The sequence below is a fragment of the Leptopilina boulardi genome, unplaced genomic scaffold (genome assembly GCF_019393585.1).
Source record: "Leptopilina boulardi isolate dan_hultmark-lab unplaced genomic scaffold, ZJU_Lbou_2.1 LbouV2_324, whole genome shotgun sequence".
Classification (NCBI taxonomy): domain Eukaryota; kingdom Metazoa; phylum Arthropoda; class Insecta; order Hymenoptera; family Figitidae; genus Leptopilina; species Leptopilina boulardi.
In genome coordinates, this window is record NW_026137890.1 from 2,318,573 (window position 1) to 2,338,664 (window position 20,092).

Genomic DNA, 20,092 nt, shown 5'->3' on the forward strand with positions numbered 1-20,092 from the left:
TGGAAAGAATTGATTACTTTCTACTATAAAAATTAAAAAAATTTAGACTAAACAATTATTTTTTAAGATTTCATGTGAAAAAGCATAAAATCAACAATTGTTGTATTGCTTTGTTTTCCTAAATATTTTCAAATGATTTTATTTCATAAAACTTATCTATACACCTCCCCTAAACGATTGAAACATTTAGTTCAATTAGAAATAGCTTATTTTAACCTTTTTAACGCTGTTGATCCACCATTGGTGCCTGATCCACCACTGGAGCATTTACCCTAATTAGAAAAACTTTTTGAACATTTATCAACGTATGTTTATGGCTTATATCATTAATTAATTAATTAAATTTACCGAGATTTGACAAGTCCAGAATTTTTTATAACGAGATTCAGTATTTAATAAATTTCATTTTTAAAGAATTACCTTAAATCGTTTTATATAGCTGCTAGTTTCACAAATAATATTAATATTAACATTAACATTCGGGTCTTTATAAGCTGCAAGCCTTGTCGTCATCAGTTGACACGAATGGCGGGAAAATTTAAAAATGTTTTCAACGAAATATTTTTAAATTCTATTATTAAATTAGTGTCATAATTAAAAGGGCATTGAAATAATATTGCAATGTTAATATTAATATTATTTGTGAAACTAGCAGCTATATAAAACGATTTAAGGTAATTCTTTAAAAATGAAATTTATTAAATACTGAATCTCGTTATAAAAAATTCTGGACTTGTCAAATCTCGGTAAATTTAATTAATTAATTAATGATATAAGCCATAAACATACGTTGATAAATGTTCAAAAAGTTTTTCTAATTAGGGTAAATGCTCCAGTGGTGGATCAGGCACCAATGGTGGATCAACAGCGTTAAAAAGGTTAAAATAAGCTATTTCTAATTGAACTAAATGTTTCAATCGTTTAGGGGAGGTGTATAGATAAGTTTTATGAAATAAAATCATTTGAAAATATTTAGGAAAACAAAGCAATACAACAATTGTTGATTTTATGCTTTTTCACATGAAATCTTAAAAAATAATTGTTTAGTCTAAATTTTTTTAATTTTTATAGTAGAAAGTAATCAATTCTTTCCATATAGAATACTTTTGGAAAAAAATTTACATCATTAAGTTATTTTTGTGTAGTGTAAAGGGGTAAATGATCCACGACTGGAGCAATGTCATTTTATTGTTGAATGTGGGTGTTAGGGGGTGTAAACGTTACAAGCAGGTCGAAAACTACACGATAGTGTCCTGGAAGACTTGTTAATTCATACTATTGTAAAGATTACCCTATATTTTTCATCTGAAAAAATCTGTACACCTTTAAAGTCAAAATATTAAATTTAGTAGGCTTAATTGATCCACCACTGGTGCAGTTACCCTATGTTACTTTTAATTGAATAATAATTTAATAAAAATTTGACAAGTCCAGAATTTTTTATAACGAGATTCAGTATTTAATAAATTTCATTTTTAAAGAATTACCTTAAATCGTTTTATATAGCTGCTAGTTTCACAAATAATATTAATATTAACATTGCAATATTATTTCAATGCCCTTTTAATTATGACACTAATTTAATAATAGAATTTAAAAATATTTCGTTGAAAACATTTTTAAATTTTCCCGCCATTCGTGTCAACTGATGACGACAAGGCTTGCAGCTTATAAAGACCCGAAAGTTACCCACCTTCAGGTCGTTGGTTAGGTTAGTGGTTAGGGTTCTTGGCTGTTGTGTTGCGCGTCCGGGTTCAATCCCCAGCTCCTCCAAATTTATTTCCGAAAATTGCGCCGTTAATGTTGGGGAAAAATAAAAGAAAGCGCAATAAGGGAAAAATAAATTTTTTTAATTTTACTTTTATTTAATAAATATTATAAAACATTTATAATAAACTTACCTTATAAAATTCACTGAAAACTTGCATTTTAATTTTACAGGAAATTTGTCTATATATCTTTAGAGTACTTTCCGGAGATAGTTTTAAAGAAATTCACAAAGCAAATTTCTGTAAAACTCAAAATTTAATATTTCCTAAACTTTTATCCACAATTTTTCGGCAAACTTAATCGGATAACTATCCTGAACTTCGCACCGCGAGTTATAAAACCGAGGACATATAGAGCTCGCATGAACTTCCCCTGAAGCTCCCCAACTTAGTTTCCGAACTTAACACGGGGAACTCCCCGCGAACTCCCTGCGAAAAACGGTGCTGTCTGGGAAAATTCTTTTAATTTTATTTTTTTTATTATCGTGTAACATAAAATACACAGATATTATATAATTGAACTTAAATTATCAATTGAAATCAAATTTAAGTAGGTTAATGTCAACGAAAATTTTAACAATATTTTTAAAAATTACAAACTAAACATAAATAAAATTTTTATAGTATTAACCTTGAATCTTCTAGTGTTGTTTTTCTGCTGTCTTGGTTATTTTGATTTATTTCAAGACTAATATTTTCATCATTTGCATCCATGATATTTAATTAAAAGAGTACGAAAATGTCAACTAATCGCACAATTAACATTAAAGAAAGTCTTGCTTGAACTTGCCGGTAAATCGGGACGAAAAATGTCAAGATCCAACAATTGAAATTCAAAGTATCTCAATATCATAAAACTTATATGAAATCGGGAAATGTCAAGCAAGATTTAAAAAATTCTTGTCCCGTCGTGCATCACTAGAGTTAATTATAAAGGAAATTGACAAAAATAATATGCCAGAAAAATTATAGGGAAATAATGTAGGAATTCACATAGATTTTAATGTAGAAACAACATCATAAATTCCTACATGAAATCATACACCAAATCGTGTCCGAATTTTATGTATGATTTTACATGAAATTCTATGTGGATTCCTATGTGGACCTAGGATTTCATAACGGTTTTTATAAAGGAACCTATATGGAATCATATATAGGATCCCATGTGGGGATTTTCAATAGATGTATGGAATTTAATACTACATTCTATTACATATTGATAAAAATGCTTTCTGTTAGGGATTTGAGATCGTTTACTGTAAACCTCACAACACAGTAACCAAATTCAAAATGGCGGATCTAACATGGCTAACCAAAAATATAAAAAAGTACGTAAAAACTCCCAGAAATAACTACTCGGAGCTTTTCGATGATGCTGATTGCAAATATGGTCACAGATTTTTAAAATTCAAAATGTCGGATCTAACGTGGCGAACCAAAAGTATAAAAAACTACTTAAAAATTGTAATGATGTTATAGTGTTGATCAGAGAATATAATGAAAGATGTTGAGGTTATGTGAGCCATTACATCAAAATTTGATGATGTGAATTTATTAAGTTATTACTTACATACATGATACAAGTTTCAATTACAAAATTCAAATTTCGACTGTCATTTTGACATTAATTAATAGGCGACTTTTTACTAATTATAATATTCTTTTCGCAACCAGAAATATCGAAAAGCACAGAGTAGTTATTTCTAGGTATTTTTACGTAGTTTTATATACTTCTGTTTCGCCATGTTAGAAGCGCCATTTTGAATTTTGAAAATCTGTGACCATATTTGCAATCAGCGAAATCGAAAATCACCGAATAGTTATTTCTGGGAATTTCTACGTACTTTTTTATATCTTTTGGTTAGCGATGTTAGAACGGCAAATTGAATTTGTTTACTGTGTTGTGAGGTTTACAGTAAACGATCTCAAATGCCTAACAGTAAGCATTTTCATCAATATGTGATAGAATGTAGTACTAAATTACATAATGTTCGATATAAAACTACATTTGTAGACTCTTGACAGCCATTTTAAAGACCGCCATGTTGAATTTTGAAATCCGTAAATATACTTTATGCATCTCAGGACTTGCGGAAGCGATATTGAAAGCGTTCGTACATATCCTGATACTGTAAAACTACAAAAAAAATCATTTACGACGGACAATGTTTAAAAAATATCATTTTTTTATCTGAAAGTAGCTATATATTTTTTTCCTTAAAGCTATTTCAATTTTCATTGCAGAATCTGAAAGAGCAGTTCTTGAAACATTATTTTACGCAATGCTGAAATGCTTTTAACACCAAAAATCAGATTAAATATATTTTCTTTAAAAAATAATGGATTTCCGTACTTTGTGCGACAATAGCGACCTCTAGAAATTGTTTCAAAAATCTGAAAAAATTAGGAGAGTTTTTTTAACATGTAAAAGATATTAAGAGTGTAAGACTTGGAAAAATTAAAAAAAAATTGTTGGACCACCCTATTAGTCATATATTTATTGCTTTAATAATTATTAAAATAAATTATTGTTGGAATTACATTTATTTTAATATTACATGGAGAGAAATAGATGGTACGGAGTATTATCTAGATAATACCAGGTACCATATTTGATCTTACATATACGGACAGCTATCTAGATTCTATCAGTTACTATCCAGATTGTAAGGAGTAACATCTTGATTATAGTGGGTAACATAACCATATTTTTTGTAACATCTTTGATGGTACCGAGTAGCATAATGGTGTTATCGGATAATATCTACTTTTAACCATCTTAAGATAATAAGATCTTACCATCCATTTCTCTCCGTGTATAGCAAAAGTAGAAAGGTTTTAGAAATATTTATTTTTCATAATGTTCACATATAAATCAACTATTTATTTGATGCAAATATTTTTTATTTGTTTTCATAAAATAATTTATTACACTGAAAAAAAATTATTTGCATTTATTGATACATGCATAAGAAAATTTAAAATAAAGTGTTTCAATTTAGGGAAAAAGTATATAAAGTATAACTTGTATAAATTCTTATCAATATATATAATGAATGTAAGAATAAATATTATTTGAAGAATGATATTCGTAAAATTTTATATGAAGTGTTGGACTTCCACGACAATTTCCGAATTCAACCGAGTCCGACTTCGTGTTTAACCCGAACTGTCCCGATTAAATCCGCGATCACTAAAAGTCTTTGTTATATTATTAATTCGCCGTACAAATTAAAGAGATACATAAGCGCCATTGTCGCTAAGGTTGATTTTCTCATGTTTATACTATAGTAATAACGACAATGGCGCTTGCGATCTTTTTTATCTGTAAGGCAGAATTTACACGTATATGAGAAAACATTATTTAATTTTATTTAAAAATTTATACTGAAAAATGATCTTTATAAAGTTACGCAATTTGCATTAGTTCATATCCTATTAAATTATTTTCGGGTTTAAGGTATTACAAGTAAATTTTTTTCTCACACGTGCTAAATAATTCCAGTGGTTAGTATAGGGAAGAGTGACAAAAAGTGGGAAAGTTTATACAGTAGGACACTTTAATTTTCTGAAAAACTACTTAAAGAAACTTGACCAAAATTTAAATGTAAACCATGTTTATGACAACACATGCACTATCTCCAAAAATTTTAGCCACATTGATTCATTATTTTCAAAGAAAATTGAAAAAAACAGTTTTTGACGTACCAGAGTAAATTTTTTCTTGAAATACAATAATTATTTTTATATAGAGAGGACAGTTTTAAAAAAAAGTGTAATTGTTACATCGTTTACTCATGTTTTTAAGTATAATCCCTATTGAAAAAAAACACGTATAATTATACGTATAATAATACGTATAATTATACGTATAATTGTACGTATAATTATACGTATAATTGTACGTATAATTATACGTATAATTATACGTATTATTATACGTATAATTATACGTATTATTATACGTACAATTATACGTATAATAAGACATACGAATTTGAAACAAGAATTATACGTATAATTATACGTATAATAATACGTATAATTAATTATACGTATTATTATACGTATAATTATACGTATTATTATACGTATAATTATAATTCTATTAAAAATAGAATAATAGAATAGAATAGATTAATTAGTAGCAAAATTGCGCTGAAAATTTTTAAAAATTTTAAAATGCAAATTAAATTTCACGAAAAAAAATATCGTCGAATGTCAATTCAAGCAGTCACCCATCCAAGTACTAACCGCGTCCAACGTTGCTTAACTTCTGTGATCTGATGAGAACTTGTTCCTTCGCCTTGGTGTTTCCGCTGTCTTGTCTTGATTAATAACTTTGTCGTATAAGTATCACTAAAAGTGAGGTTAGGTGCGATACAATACTTATACGACATAGTTATTAATCATGACAAGACAGCGGAAACACCAAGGCGAAGGAACAAGTTCTCATCAGATCACGAAAGTTAAGCAACGTTGGACGCGGTTAGTACTTGGATGGGTGACTGCTTGAATTGACATTCGACGATATTTTTTTTCGTGAAATTTAATTTGCATTTTAAAATTTCTAAAAATTTTCAGCGTTATTTTGCTACTAATTAATCTATTCTATTCTATTATTCTAGTTTTAATAGAATTATAATTATACGTATAATAATACGTATAATTATACGTATTATTATACGTATAATTAATTATACGTATTATTATACGTATAATTATACGTATAATTCTTGTTTCAAATTCGTATGTCTTATTATACGTATAATTATACGTATAATAATACATATAATTATACGTATAATAATACGTATAATTATGCGTATAATTATGCGTATAATTATACGTATAATTATACGTATAATAATACGTATAATTATACGTATTATTATACGTACAATTATACGTGTTTTTTTTCAATAGGGATATCCAATAATTTAAAATATTTTAAAATGCAAACAATTTTTATTTAAATAATTTCTTGCGATTGCTTAATTTAAACACTGGGACAGGCAAAAATTTAAGTTTATGAAACGTGGATTTTGTCAACACTGATTATAAGTTCCGTCAGCTATACGCATGCGCATTTATACTTACACAGCGACTGAAAATGTGATTTTTTAATGCTAAAAAACAATAAAAAATTCAAAATTTATAATTAATAATTATTACAATTATTGTTCGACAACATTTAAAAAGTAACACTTGATAAGAGAACGACTATTTAAATTTCGCTCCAAATTGTTTTTAGGTTATGAAAAAAAACGTGAAAAAAAATAATAGCAATTTTTTATATGCGAAACTTGACATCGTATTATAAAAATGTAAAATATTATTAAATTATAAGTGTTTTGCAACATTTGTTAACGTTATTTAATGCAAAATATATATATTTACAAAGTTTGAAGCAGAAAATTATTATTGAAATAATTATTCGGTACTTAATAATAGGTGTCCCACTGTTAAACACAAACCTTCAAAACAAGAAAAATGTATCAAGTTTCAAAAACTTCAAATTTTTTTATTTAATCACAATATAATCTTAATAGAATATGTGCATTGTGTAGAAAAGAGTTCAAACTTTATGGTAATACCAAAAAGTGTTCAAAAATATATAAAAGTGACATATTAATATGTCTTTGAAAAAAAGTGTCCTACTGTTTGTCACTCTCCCCTATATATATATATATATATATATATATATATTGTAAAAAACTACGTTATAGAATATGAACGAACTTTATATGTTATTCTAAAAAAAGTACAAATTTCCCTAAATTGAAATAAAATATATTAAAATGTAATACGTGTTTTCGTACATTTTACAAATAATTTTCTTTCAGTGTAGCATTAAATACTGCTTTATTTTTATTAAGTAGTTTAATTTACTTAAATCAATAAAATAAATTTATACCACATACCACAACAGAAAACTGCTGTTTCAATATTGGAATAATGCCGTTTTAGCATTGTGATACTGCGAATTGCTCTGTATCACAATGCTATAACAGCAGCATTCCAATACTAAAACAGCAGTTTTCTGTTGGCAGTGTTGGCTCTACAGCGCGAGTGCTGGCGGGTTAAATGTCTTTCACTACCTAACAAATACAACAAGAATTTTTGGCTTCTATTGCAACCGGTGTAATACCTTAAAGATTTAATACCTACTTGTTAAAAAGCACAATATCAGGTCTCCACACTTTATCAGGTGGTAATCTCAAAACAGCAATTCCACCATAGTCAGATTCATCCCACTGTAGTTGATAATCTGTCCACGTCAGTCTTAACCAGACATTAGATTTCATAATTTGATTTTTTTCATTCTGAAAAATTATTACATATTTTAAGATAATTTGAAAACAAAAATGCTATTATTTCTGAAATAACTTTTTTTTTGGTTAAATGTAAGTAAACATTTTGGGTATCTCTTTAAAAAAATCTTCCCCGTGCAGAAATTAAAATGGGGTCCACACCAATTTTCCCTATGGACCGTATCAAAGAAACTGATCAGCGCCCGACCTGGCCGTGACGATATTCACGATTAATCCTCTACTTAAGGAAAACTGATCAGATACTTGTCAGTCCCGTGCAGAAATTTTAAGGTTGATAAGATTACCTTATACCTTAAATAAGGTTGCCTTATTATTACTAGGGACAAACTAAGGAAAACTAATGCGGACCCTCTACTATTTGCCCCGCTGCATATTCTAATTATATTAGAATTATATGCAAGTAAATTTTTTTATACTACTAATAATATTTTTAATAATTAATAAAAATTATAATTAACATTGATTTAATTATTAAACATCATTGTAGATTTTTATGACACTTGATACACACTTACATTCTAATTAAACACGAAAACTTAAATTAAAATTTGAACGTTATGGGGACCAAACCCTGGACGCGTTACAACTTACATGTAAAAAATTTTCAGATAGTATACTTAAATTCTTTTATGCAGACGTTTTTAAAAGTAATGACTTAACCAGAAACGTAAGAAGGGAACGTATTTTCTAACCTGATCAGGAAATTATAGGGCCCTCATAAGGCTAGATGAAAAAAAGCATTAATGAGACAACCTTTTAGGAACCTTTCTAACGGTGTTTTATTAGTAAAGCTATTTACGGCTGTTTCTACACGGGCGTTTTTACAGAAAATACCCTATTATGTAAAATAATTCAACTATTAAACATTTCAAATGTTTATTTATTTAGAAAAAGTTAACACATTTTAACTCATTCAACCATTATTTTTTGTTTATATAAAATATTTAGAATATTCAAGTATAATATTGACTCAGTTGATCAAGGACTACAGAACCCATGTCATCCTGAAGATATTAATTACGCGACTGCAAGAATATTCTTATACTGAGTATACAAGTTTCATCGAATTGGCCTGATTAATCGAAGCCACACCTAAATATATAAAAATTTTTGAAGAAGAATAAATAGAAGAATAACATTACCCGGTAAGAAGACTTACATTAAAAAGTATTGAAAAATTCCACCATTTCATTGTTATTTACTACAAAAGTAAATACTTTTGAATTCCGTTTCTGTCCACCCACGTGAAAAAGTTCCCGGGAGATTCCCGGGAATTTCTCAGAAAAAATTCCCGCAAACTTGTTAACCCTTACGTGAAGCATTGTAGGTGTCTCTGAAACAAAAAACTTTTGTTTAAGGCGTAAAAAATTTTTGTAAGTATTTAAAAAGTTTCATTTAACACTAGGAAGTACCCAGAAGCATATTTAAAGTTTAGGTTAATCATATTTTGCATGTTAATTACTTATAGAAACCTATTCAAGGTTTCAGTCTGAGATCCAGGTAATTAATCGACATTTTCCAATGTATTAAACTGAAAAAAATCAATAGTCGATTACTAGGATCTCTCCAGGTACTTCTCTAAAAGTTAGTTAAATTTCGATAACTTCTTCGAGGAAGAAAACCCTAAAATATGAAAGACGATCGCTACAAGAGATTTCCAGGTACCTATGATTACTCCGGGTAATTTTTCGTCAACTTCTGGAACAAGTTAACCTTAAAACGTGATAAATGATCACTAGGAAGTTTCAAAATATTTTCCTAGTGTTCAGGTCGTTTTCATAAACTTTTTCAGGGAAGTTTATGTTAAACAGCTCAATCGTTTACGAGAAGCAATTATCATATTACCTAAACTCAGTCAAAATCAAATATCTACAATTAACCTTCAAATATTTGCTCCTAGGTCAATTGATTTTTATCAACTGTCTCCGTCAAATTAAATTTAAATCAGTTAATTATTTATTCCATGTAATTTCAAACAAAAAGTTTTTATCATAATTAAAATTTTTTCTTCTGATTATTTATTTATCAATTTATATTTATATTTTTAATTCTTGAAAAACAACTTAAATATCTTCAAAAATATCGTTGATTTTTAATTTTTATTAAACTTTTATGTACAGACATTTACTAAATTACAGAATAAAACATTTTGATTAATTTTTTTTAACTATAAAACATTCTCGAAGTATTAAACATAACATACAAAAATACCAACAAAATTGTCTGAATTTGAAATTTCATAACCTAAACTTTAAATATGCTTCTGGGTACTTCCTAGTGTTAAATGAAACTTTTTAAATACTTACAAAAATTTTTTACGCCTTAAACAAAAGTTTTTTGTTTCAGAGACACCTACAATGCTTCACGTAAGGGTTAACAAGTTTGCGGGAATTTTTTCTGAGAAATTCCCGGGAATCTCCCGGGAGAATCCCGGGAACTTTTTCACGTGGGCACATATTTGAATTTCCGAGATAAACACGGAAAGAAAAGGTATCTTTGTCCCAACCATAAAAATATTGTTGGTCATAATATTGTTGAGGCATCCATACATATAGCTGAAGCAGCTTTCAGTATGGTTACATTGACAAAAAAGAATGGTTGTGGCAACCATATAATATTTGTACCTATGATATGGATATATCAACCATAGCTTTAGTTGAGGTAACAATATTGGTTTGGATTTTAACAGTTTTGTTATCCTATCCATTTTTGAATTGCTAAGGCCCCTATAGACGCCTGCGCACCTTGTCTGCGCGGTGATGCAATATATTACGTCTATATTACTCGCATTAATTCCAAGTGTCGCGAAACGTGTATATGTCCGCAGTCCTAAACATTTTCTATAATCATTTAAGAATTATATTGATCCCGGTTAATGTGTTTTTTAAGTTAAAAAATGGAAGCTGAGTGCGTTCTTTTAAACAATTTACATTCACCTTTCCCAGTCATAATTTGTAAATGGGGAAATTCTTCAATGTTTGCGACACTTAGGCACGCACTATAATTATTATAATACTATAATAAAAGGTGCGATACGATTGTTTATTTTGTTAACGAATTTGTATTTGGCGATTATTTCAAAAAAATAAATACGTTTTTATGGGACTCAATGTTTTAAATTAATCAAAAATAACCTTATTGATAATATTAAACAAATTAAATAAACATAAATTGTAACCATATAAAATGGTTGCTTCAACAATATTAATATGGTACACTAAATAATGGTCGAAGCATCAATTAAAAATGGTTGTCACATCCATATTAGCATTTGTATGTTTTCCAAATATATGGTTCCTACAGCCATATATTCTAGTTGTGCTAACAATTTAAAGCTAGCTATTTAATATGGCTGGTGCAACCGGAGGTATGGTTGGGACGTATTTTTCAAGAAGAATTTTCGATCACTGCTTATATACCAATCTAATGGCACCTCAACTGCGAGAAACAGTTATGATGTTCGCCCTCCATGTGGCGTTGAGCGAACTAAAGTTCAGAGCTGATATCAGCGAAGCGCGGGAACATTTGAAAAATTTGATTTTATTAGATATTTTATTTTAAATATGACAAATAATTAATTTAATAAATAATTAAATTAATATATAATTATTAATAACATAATGTCATACTTAATAATTAGTTAATTAATTTTTTTCAACGAAAATTTGCTAAAAAAAATTTGTGGCCAAAAAAAATATTACGATAAAGAAAATAATTTTTTTGTTAAATTTTTTTTACAGATAAATTTTGACAAAAAAAATTATTTTCTCATCATTATATATTTCTTTTGGCCACAAATAATTTTTTTACTGAGAAAATTTAAAAATAAGTAAATTTCTCATCGTCATATTTTTTTGCGCTTTTGCGCTACGTATAATATTTTTGTAAAATTTTTTTACAGAGAAATTTTTACAACAAAATTATATTTCATCGTGATTTTTTTTAAGACACAAATAAGTTTTTTACAAAGAAAATTTGAAGAAAAAATTATTTTCTCATTGTGATATTGTTTTGTGCTACAAATAATATTTTTGTTAAATTTTCATAGTAAAAAAAAATTAATTAACTAATAATTACATTATTTAGTTAATTAATTTTTTTACAGAGAAATATTGACAAACAAATTATTTTCCTATCGTGATAATTTTTTTAGGCCACAAAATAATTTTTTTACAGAGATCCAAACACCATATTACATTCCACATTTTCATATAACATCTTAATGAACAATTTTAGTGAAGTTACTTTGTCTTTGACATATTTTTTCTGCACTTAATTGTCTTCTTTTGAAACAAGAAAAAAGTTTTTTGTTGAGCGTACAGCACTGACTTGCATAATACGTCTTTATTGTTCGCACACTTCACTGCAACGAATGTGAAAAGTTCGCTGACATTGCTAATAAATACTTACATACAAAGACAGATGGATCTAGTGTGATAAAACAAAAAAAACGCGATGGCTCAACCCTGACCACTGTCCAACCCTGACTACTCTCCCCTAATAACTATAGAAAAATAATAAAAATAAAAAAAATTAATTTTAAGCAATTGATTTTCTAAATTATTATTAAATTTTTAATATATGGCTAATTATTGGTTGCCAATCATTGCCATCGGCGTGGACAGCCCATGACTTTACCAATAATGGTCCATTATTGGGTACCATTATTAAAATTATATTGGCATCCCTGGCTCCCATTATTAGGCCATTAATACGCCAATGGTATATTTCCCATTGGGTGATATAAAAAGGAACAATTTTGTATAAAAATTTAAGAAAATTGTTCCTCTTCGTATCACTAATATTATTTGACATACAACCCATCTTTTTAAACATTTGTTTGTATACCAAATAAGTTCGCTTCGAGTACGGAACCCTCGATTTCAGTGCGAGTGTAATTCGCACTTGTCCGATTTTATTATTTTAGAGTTATAACGACTGAAGAAATAAACTTTAGGAAAAAGTCCACTTTTTCCATTTCTTATCATGTTTATTAAATTATTTCTATAATCTAGACATAAAAATAAGTAAAAATGAATAAATTTAAAGCCCTTTAGATAAAATTTTCTTCGTTATTGGAAGAAAATTCATAATTTTTTCTAAAATAATCAGTTTTTTCTTGACAGCACCAGAAAAATTCAACTCCAATCGTCCTCGATATATTTTTTTTGTAATCTACACGTAAAAATACGTAAAAATGTATAAATTTGAATCATTTTAAATAAAAATTTTTCCGTTTGTGGTGGAAAAATACATTTTTTCCCTAAAATTATCATTTTTCTTTAAAAATTTGATAAAATTTGATCAACAACTCCAATCGTGCTTACATTTTTTCCCTGTAATTTTCACGTAACAATACATTTATACAGCAAATATGAACAATCTGGGTTGAATATTGTGTGCGCTAGGGAGATTAAACCATTTATTTCGAAATTGGTTTGAATCAAGTTCGCTATATTTTTCCTGTAATTTTCACATAAAAATACGTAAGTGTACTAAATTTGAGCTCTTTATGTCAAAGGATGTGGCCGCTAGGGGGGGTTACATAGTCATTTTTAGGCATTATTCGTAAAAATTCATGGTTTTACCTTGACAACGCTTTGATAATCAATTCCAATCAGGTTCGCTATATTTTTCCTGTAATCTACACGCAAAAATGCATATGTATACCAAATTTCAGCCCTCCAGATAAATTCGTATGGCCACTAGGGGGGGGGGTACATGATTTTAAAAAAACCGATATTAATAGGGTTCCGAACCGAGTACAGAACCCTAAAAAAATAAAAAAAAAAGGTTATTAAGGTACATGAATCGCATATTTTTCGATTTTGTCATATTTAATAGATGTACCTTAGAATTAACACAAACTTATGAAATAAATTCTCTAACACCCGACGGGATTCGAACCTACGACTGGACATACAGTAATTAGATGACGGGTTATATTAACAAAAATTGCAATTAATTAATGGTATACTTTTAATGTATATTCATAATGAAATTTATATGAATAAATAATAATTTAGTTGAATAAATTGTTTTAAAAATTGTAGTTAAAAATTATTAAACTTTTAACTAATTTTTTGTAATTTATTTATTAATTTCATGAAATATAAATTTCTACGGTAACTGAATTTGTTTGTAATACTAATTGTTTAAAAAATATTGATGTTTATCAATTTTTACTGATATGTAACAGCAAATTCAAATAAACTTCACTTTGTGAAATCCCAGTTGGGGCCAATGTGGGATGACCCAAACTTTGCCCAAGCACATAAAAGAAGAAAAAATTTATGCACTTTTTATAGTATGTCCCCACCACGCACCTTCTGCCAGGACTGCATGTGAAACTCTAGTCACCCGTAAAAATTTTTTACTTAAATATTATTTATAAAACTTTTAAAAAATTTGTAAATAAGTTTACTTATTTACATTTAGCATTTAGTTTTAATAAAGCAGTTCAGAAAGATAAAAGTGAATAATTATCAACAATTATAGATTATAAAACCATATATATTTTAACAGGGCGCCAAGTTTTTTTATTACGCACCTGAACCTATCACACTAAAAAATGGGATTTCATAATAAGTCTTTTCATTTAATGTTAAACATTTTATTATTATTAGTTTATTATTGTTTATTTGAAAATTAAAAAAAAATTATTTCAAAACTTTGCTTTTATGTTTATCTAATTCACATGAAAAAATCTGTTATTCTATAAATTTCAATATAATTTATATTCTATTTAGTTATTTATTACAATATAAAATAAATTACTATTTCTTCTGATAAATAATTTTTAACTTTATTTTTATTCTGTTTTTTTAAATAGATTAATATTTTTTCATATTTTTTTTATTTTAAATTAAAAACTTGAATGAAATTTTTAATTTCTAAACCATAATTAATTGACCGCAATATATTTTATTCTATTATAAGAGTCAATAATATAATTATAAAAGTAAAATAAATCATTTATTCACTTTACAAGCGTTTCTCACAAGTTGTGAATTTTTCTGCCACTTGATATATAAGGACAGTTAAAATCACTCCGTTCAATGTAACTGCGAGCGAAATTAGTATTGCGTTGTATGTGTCTTAGGTTAGGTTATATGTAAGCTTATTATATTTATTGTGCGTATTATAAGGTGTGTGAGAGAAAAAGCGATAATGTGTATGTACTGCAGAAATTCGTGCTAAGTATTATTATTATTATTATTTTTATTTACGCTTGTCTGGTGAACACTACGTTCATACAAGAGGAGTTACAAACTTGAGTGAGATACATAATTGTCGTTTTATACAAAATAAATTACAAAAGACAAAAAAAAAGAGTATATAAAAATATCTGTACGATGGTTCAGCAAATCCTAAAATCTCTCGCATTCAAAATAGTGATAAACATATTAATAAATTTTTTAATTTCTACTATATTATTTGAGGATATGATGTTTAGCCAATGGTCCGTTGCATCACAATTAGGGTTTCTGAGGAACAATCTTTCATGAACATGTTTCCACGCCGGGCATTCCACCATAATATGATGGAAGTCATCATTTTCCTCATTACAAAAAACACAATTATTTTCCATATCAAAATCATATTTAGAACGATTAACTACAATTCTTGTAACATATTTATTAGAAAGACGAAGTTGTGCTAAAATTCTTTTGTAGAATAGTTTCAGACTTAGAAAAAGATACGGCTGTGTTCCAGTTTGTAAGAAAAGATGAGGAAAAATTAAAAGGCTGTTGGAGGAGAGTCGTCGGAATTCGTGCTAAGTATGAAAATCAACCATCGACAATAAAAAATAATTTATTGACAGTTTTCATAGTGTAGATAATACAGGAATCAATGCTGGAACCAATTGTCGATAAGTAAGAATGATTTTTTGCCCGTATCCCCCCACCAATAATATTTTACCTGACTCATTCACATTTAAAGTTCACATTTTACCCAACTCTTGACTGAAATTTAAGCTTTAAAAGGTGAAACTCTGCAATGCACAGTGGCCGATTTCCCGAAAAACCTGGCCAAAAGTCAAAAAAATTTTTTTAGAAATTTATACTTTTTATTGTTGAATATTATAAAGGAGGGTTCACTGCATAATTTTGCGAAAAAAAATTACACTTTTTTTATCACCAATTTATTATGTGAACAAGTAAAAGTGATCTTTGCCAGAGATTTACTCAGAACGTTTCATAACTATAAATTTTCGTCACAGTTAAAATAGTGAAAATATACTAATATACAGCAGATTTTTGAATATCTTTTTTTGGGAATTATTAACAAAGGTGTATGAAATATGTTGAATGTATTTATAATCACATTTAAAACGTACAGTTTTTAAAAAATGACATTAAACATCGCTATTCATGGCGACGATTTTTGTATTGTTTTATCAACGTAAATCAAGAAAATAGTTGTGAAATCCACCGATATCCGCGCTCTACCTGGTATTATCATAAACTAGAATATATTTTTAATTCATTTTAATTGAAATCAGTTGCCCCAAGCTGCCCCTGCAGTTTTGGTATCACTTTTTATTTCACTAAGCGCGGTTTACCGACAGCGCGTTGCACCGGCCGGCGGTGCAACTGAACGTGAAAGACTGACTTTTTCTTCATTCGCATTCGCTTTAAACTAAAATTTAAGCACTGTCTGTAATTTAAAAAAAATAAGCTCTAACACATTTACGCAATTTTATAATACCAGCAAATATTTTGGATCCGCCATATTGAATTTGATAAAACAAATGTAAAATTTGATTTCAGAAACCCAGTAAACGTAAGTATACTAAGTTTGGTTAAAATCGTACCATTTTTTAATTTTTAGCAAAGTTTTTTAAAATCTAAACGGCCATTTTGGATCCGCCATTTTGAATTTGACACAACCAATGTAAAATTTGAATTCAGAAGCCCAAAAAACATGGGTATATCAATTTTGGTTGAAATCGCATCATTTTTCGATTTTCAGCAAAGTTTTTTAAAATCTATACGGCCATTTTGGATCCGCCATTTTGAATTTGACACAACCAATGTAAAATTTGAATTCAGAAACCCAAAAAACATGGGTATACCAATTTTGATTGAAATCGTATCATTTTTCGATTTTCAGCAAAGTTTTTTAAAATCTAAACGGCCATTTTGGATCCGCCATTTTGAATTTGACACAGCCAATGTAAAATTTGAATTAAGAAGCCCAAAAAACATGGGTATACCAATTTTGGTTGAAATCGCATCATTTTTCGATTTTCAGCAAAGTTTTTTAAAATCTAAACGGCCATTTTGGATCCGCCATTTTGAATTTGACACAACCAATGTAAAATTTGAATTCAGAAGCCCAAAAAACATGCGTATACCAATTTTGGTTGAAATCATATCATTTTTCGATTTTTGGCCAGGTTTTTCGAGAAATCGGCCACTGTGCAATGTGTTGAATACGTTCTCCCACATTTTTAGACTACATTTTATTCAAATGTGGTTTGATAATTATCTCACAGTTTTATATACTTTTCAAAGTGTTGCTGAAATTTTATGAAGTTTATTTTAAAAATTCATCAATTTTATTTTCACCTACTAAAAATTTATTTTTAACTACAGTTGGTGAAACTTTGTTCAAAAGCGCATGTGTAGCCATTTTACCCAACTTTTTGTGTAAACTTTATACAAAATATTTTCTCAGTGTATATATAAATAAAATTTAGTTGAATAAATTATTTATAAAAAATTAAAGTTAAATAAATATTAAACTTTTAACCAATTTTTGTAAATAATTTATTTATTTTATTTAAATAGTAACAAAGATTCTGCAGGTTTAAAATGTTTAAAAATATTTTTATATTAAAATTTTTCATTGATTTGTAACAGAAAATTCAATTAAATTTCAGTTTAGGAAAACCTTGGGAAATCCCAGTTTGGGCCAAAATGGGTTGACCCAAAGTTTGCCCAAGCTCACTAAAAAAAAAGATTTATAAACTTTTTACAGTTGCAGTCTTGTTTATTTATCCAGAATAATATTTATAAAATTATTTAATTAATTGAATCATTTTATTTTATTTTACTCATTTTTTCAAACTTTGGGAAGCCAAGTTTGGCCCAGGTTGGCGCACAATCTCACTTTGGGCGACTTTGGGAAGATTTCCACACGGGATAGAAAGGAATACAACTTTAATTTTTTTGATACCTCTCTGGGGAATTAAATACAATGGACAAAAGAAGTTCATAGGAATTGAAAAAATTTCAAAACTTTTTAATGCAAGCCTTTTTACCGGGTACATATATCATCATTTACAAGTATCCAATATGATAAAGAATTTATTGGGATTTGTAGAAAAAGTGTTCATAAGTAATTTAAGACCTTATTTGTATAAATTTAATACGAAATAAGTGAAATAAAAGATAAAATATGGAGCACTGTTATAGTAGGGTATTCTGTCAAATTTTTATATAATTCAATAAAAAATGTTTTAGATATGATTTTTTAATAATAGAAAAACAGTGAAAAAGTATTAATTTATTATTTTAAAGCATTTGAAAGTGTAATAAATAGTGGAAATTAATGTTAAAATTCAAAATGGCAGATCAAAAAAATTAAACACTAATCGAATTCTCTGAAAGCTCGTTACTCGGGTAGTTTTTTCGGTCACTGATTACCAATCTGATATTAGATTCTCAAAATTCCAAATGGCGGATCTAATATGGCGGATCAAAAAAATTAAACATTAATTGAATTCTCTGGAAGCTCGTTATTAGGGGGTTTTTGAGGTCGCTGGAGTGGGATTACGAATAGCAACGGTGCTACGAAGATTTCGCTACGTAGCGATTTGAAGCTACATTCACTTAAAAAAGATTTTTTGTTACTAGGTAACTCAAAAAATTGTATCAGTTTCACAGATTTAGGTTAGCACAATTGTTTCGCTAGTAAAGATCAAAGATAGAAATTATATTATGAGTACTTTTTAAAGCGGAAAGTATGAAATTAAAAATTATGGATTCAGGTTAAATTTATTCGAATTATCAAAATATTTAATCAAATAATTTTTTCTAAATTATTTTATTGTAAAGTAACCCCAAATAACGAAAAGCATAACATAACAACTACACGGAAAGAAAAAATCTAAAGAATATTTTAAACTTGTATTGAAAAGTTGGACGAAAGTGGATAATTGTAATATTTATTTGATTTCCTAACGTTTCTTTTAAGATTTTTAATCAATTTTATTATGTGTATGATAAAATGTTTGAGACGTATTAAGAAAATTGTAGCTAATAATAATTATTATACAATGAAGGAAATACTTTTAAGAGTACTAAAATTAATATTATACTTTACGAAACTATCATTATACAGAACCTAAACTTTTTTAATACTTATATGAGAAAGATGATTCTGGATAAATTTCCTATACAAGTTTAAGAAAATTATCATACTGTTTAAAAGACTTTGTAGAATTGCGCATGCGTCAGTTTTATTCTAAATGAAAAATATCATTGACTACTACACGGAAAGAAAAAGTCTAAAAAATATTTTAATACTGAGTATTAAAATGTTGGATGAAAGTGGCATTCTAAAGAAAAATTTTATATTGTATCTTAAATTAACAGAGAAATAACTTATAATAAAGTCTAAAGAAAATAAAGATTAATATGATTAAAGTTTTGATTGATATTAAGGGAAGGCACCACTGAAATTTCAACATATCGTAAAATACGTTGTTGGGGGGTGTCAATTTTTTTTCTCACCTTATTTAGGATGCAAAATAACTCTACAAAATTAAAATTAAAAATAAAAAAAATTGTGGATTTTAGAATTGTTAAATTTGGAAAAAATTAAAAACTTTTTAAATCCATACGTAATGTTGTTTAAAATCATGAAAAAAGAGTGTGAAAAAATTTTCATTCAAAAATATTAAAAATTATAGAAGAAGTTGCATTTTTAACGAATCACAAGTCAATATTTTAATATTCAAAATTTGCATTGTAA

General features: G+C 27.7%; 1 protein-coding gene across 1 annotated transcript in view; it reads right to left on the reverse strand.

Annotated features, from left to right (window-relative positions):
• LOC127284387 (acetylcholine receptor subunit beta-like 1) overlaps positions 1–20,092 on the reverse strand; it is a 45,046-nt gene that overhangs the window by 15,863 nt on the left and 9,091 nt on the right. Inside the window, exon 3 of the mRNA XM_051309790.1 lies at positions 7,944–8,098. Within this exon, the coding sequence (XP_051165747.1) occupies positions 7,944–8,098 (155 nt within the window). The remainder of the gene's footprint in view (positions 1–7,943; positions 8,099–20,092) is intronic.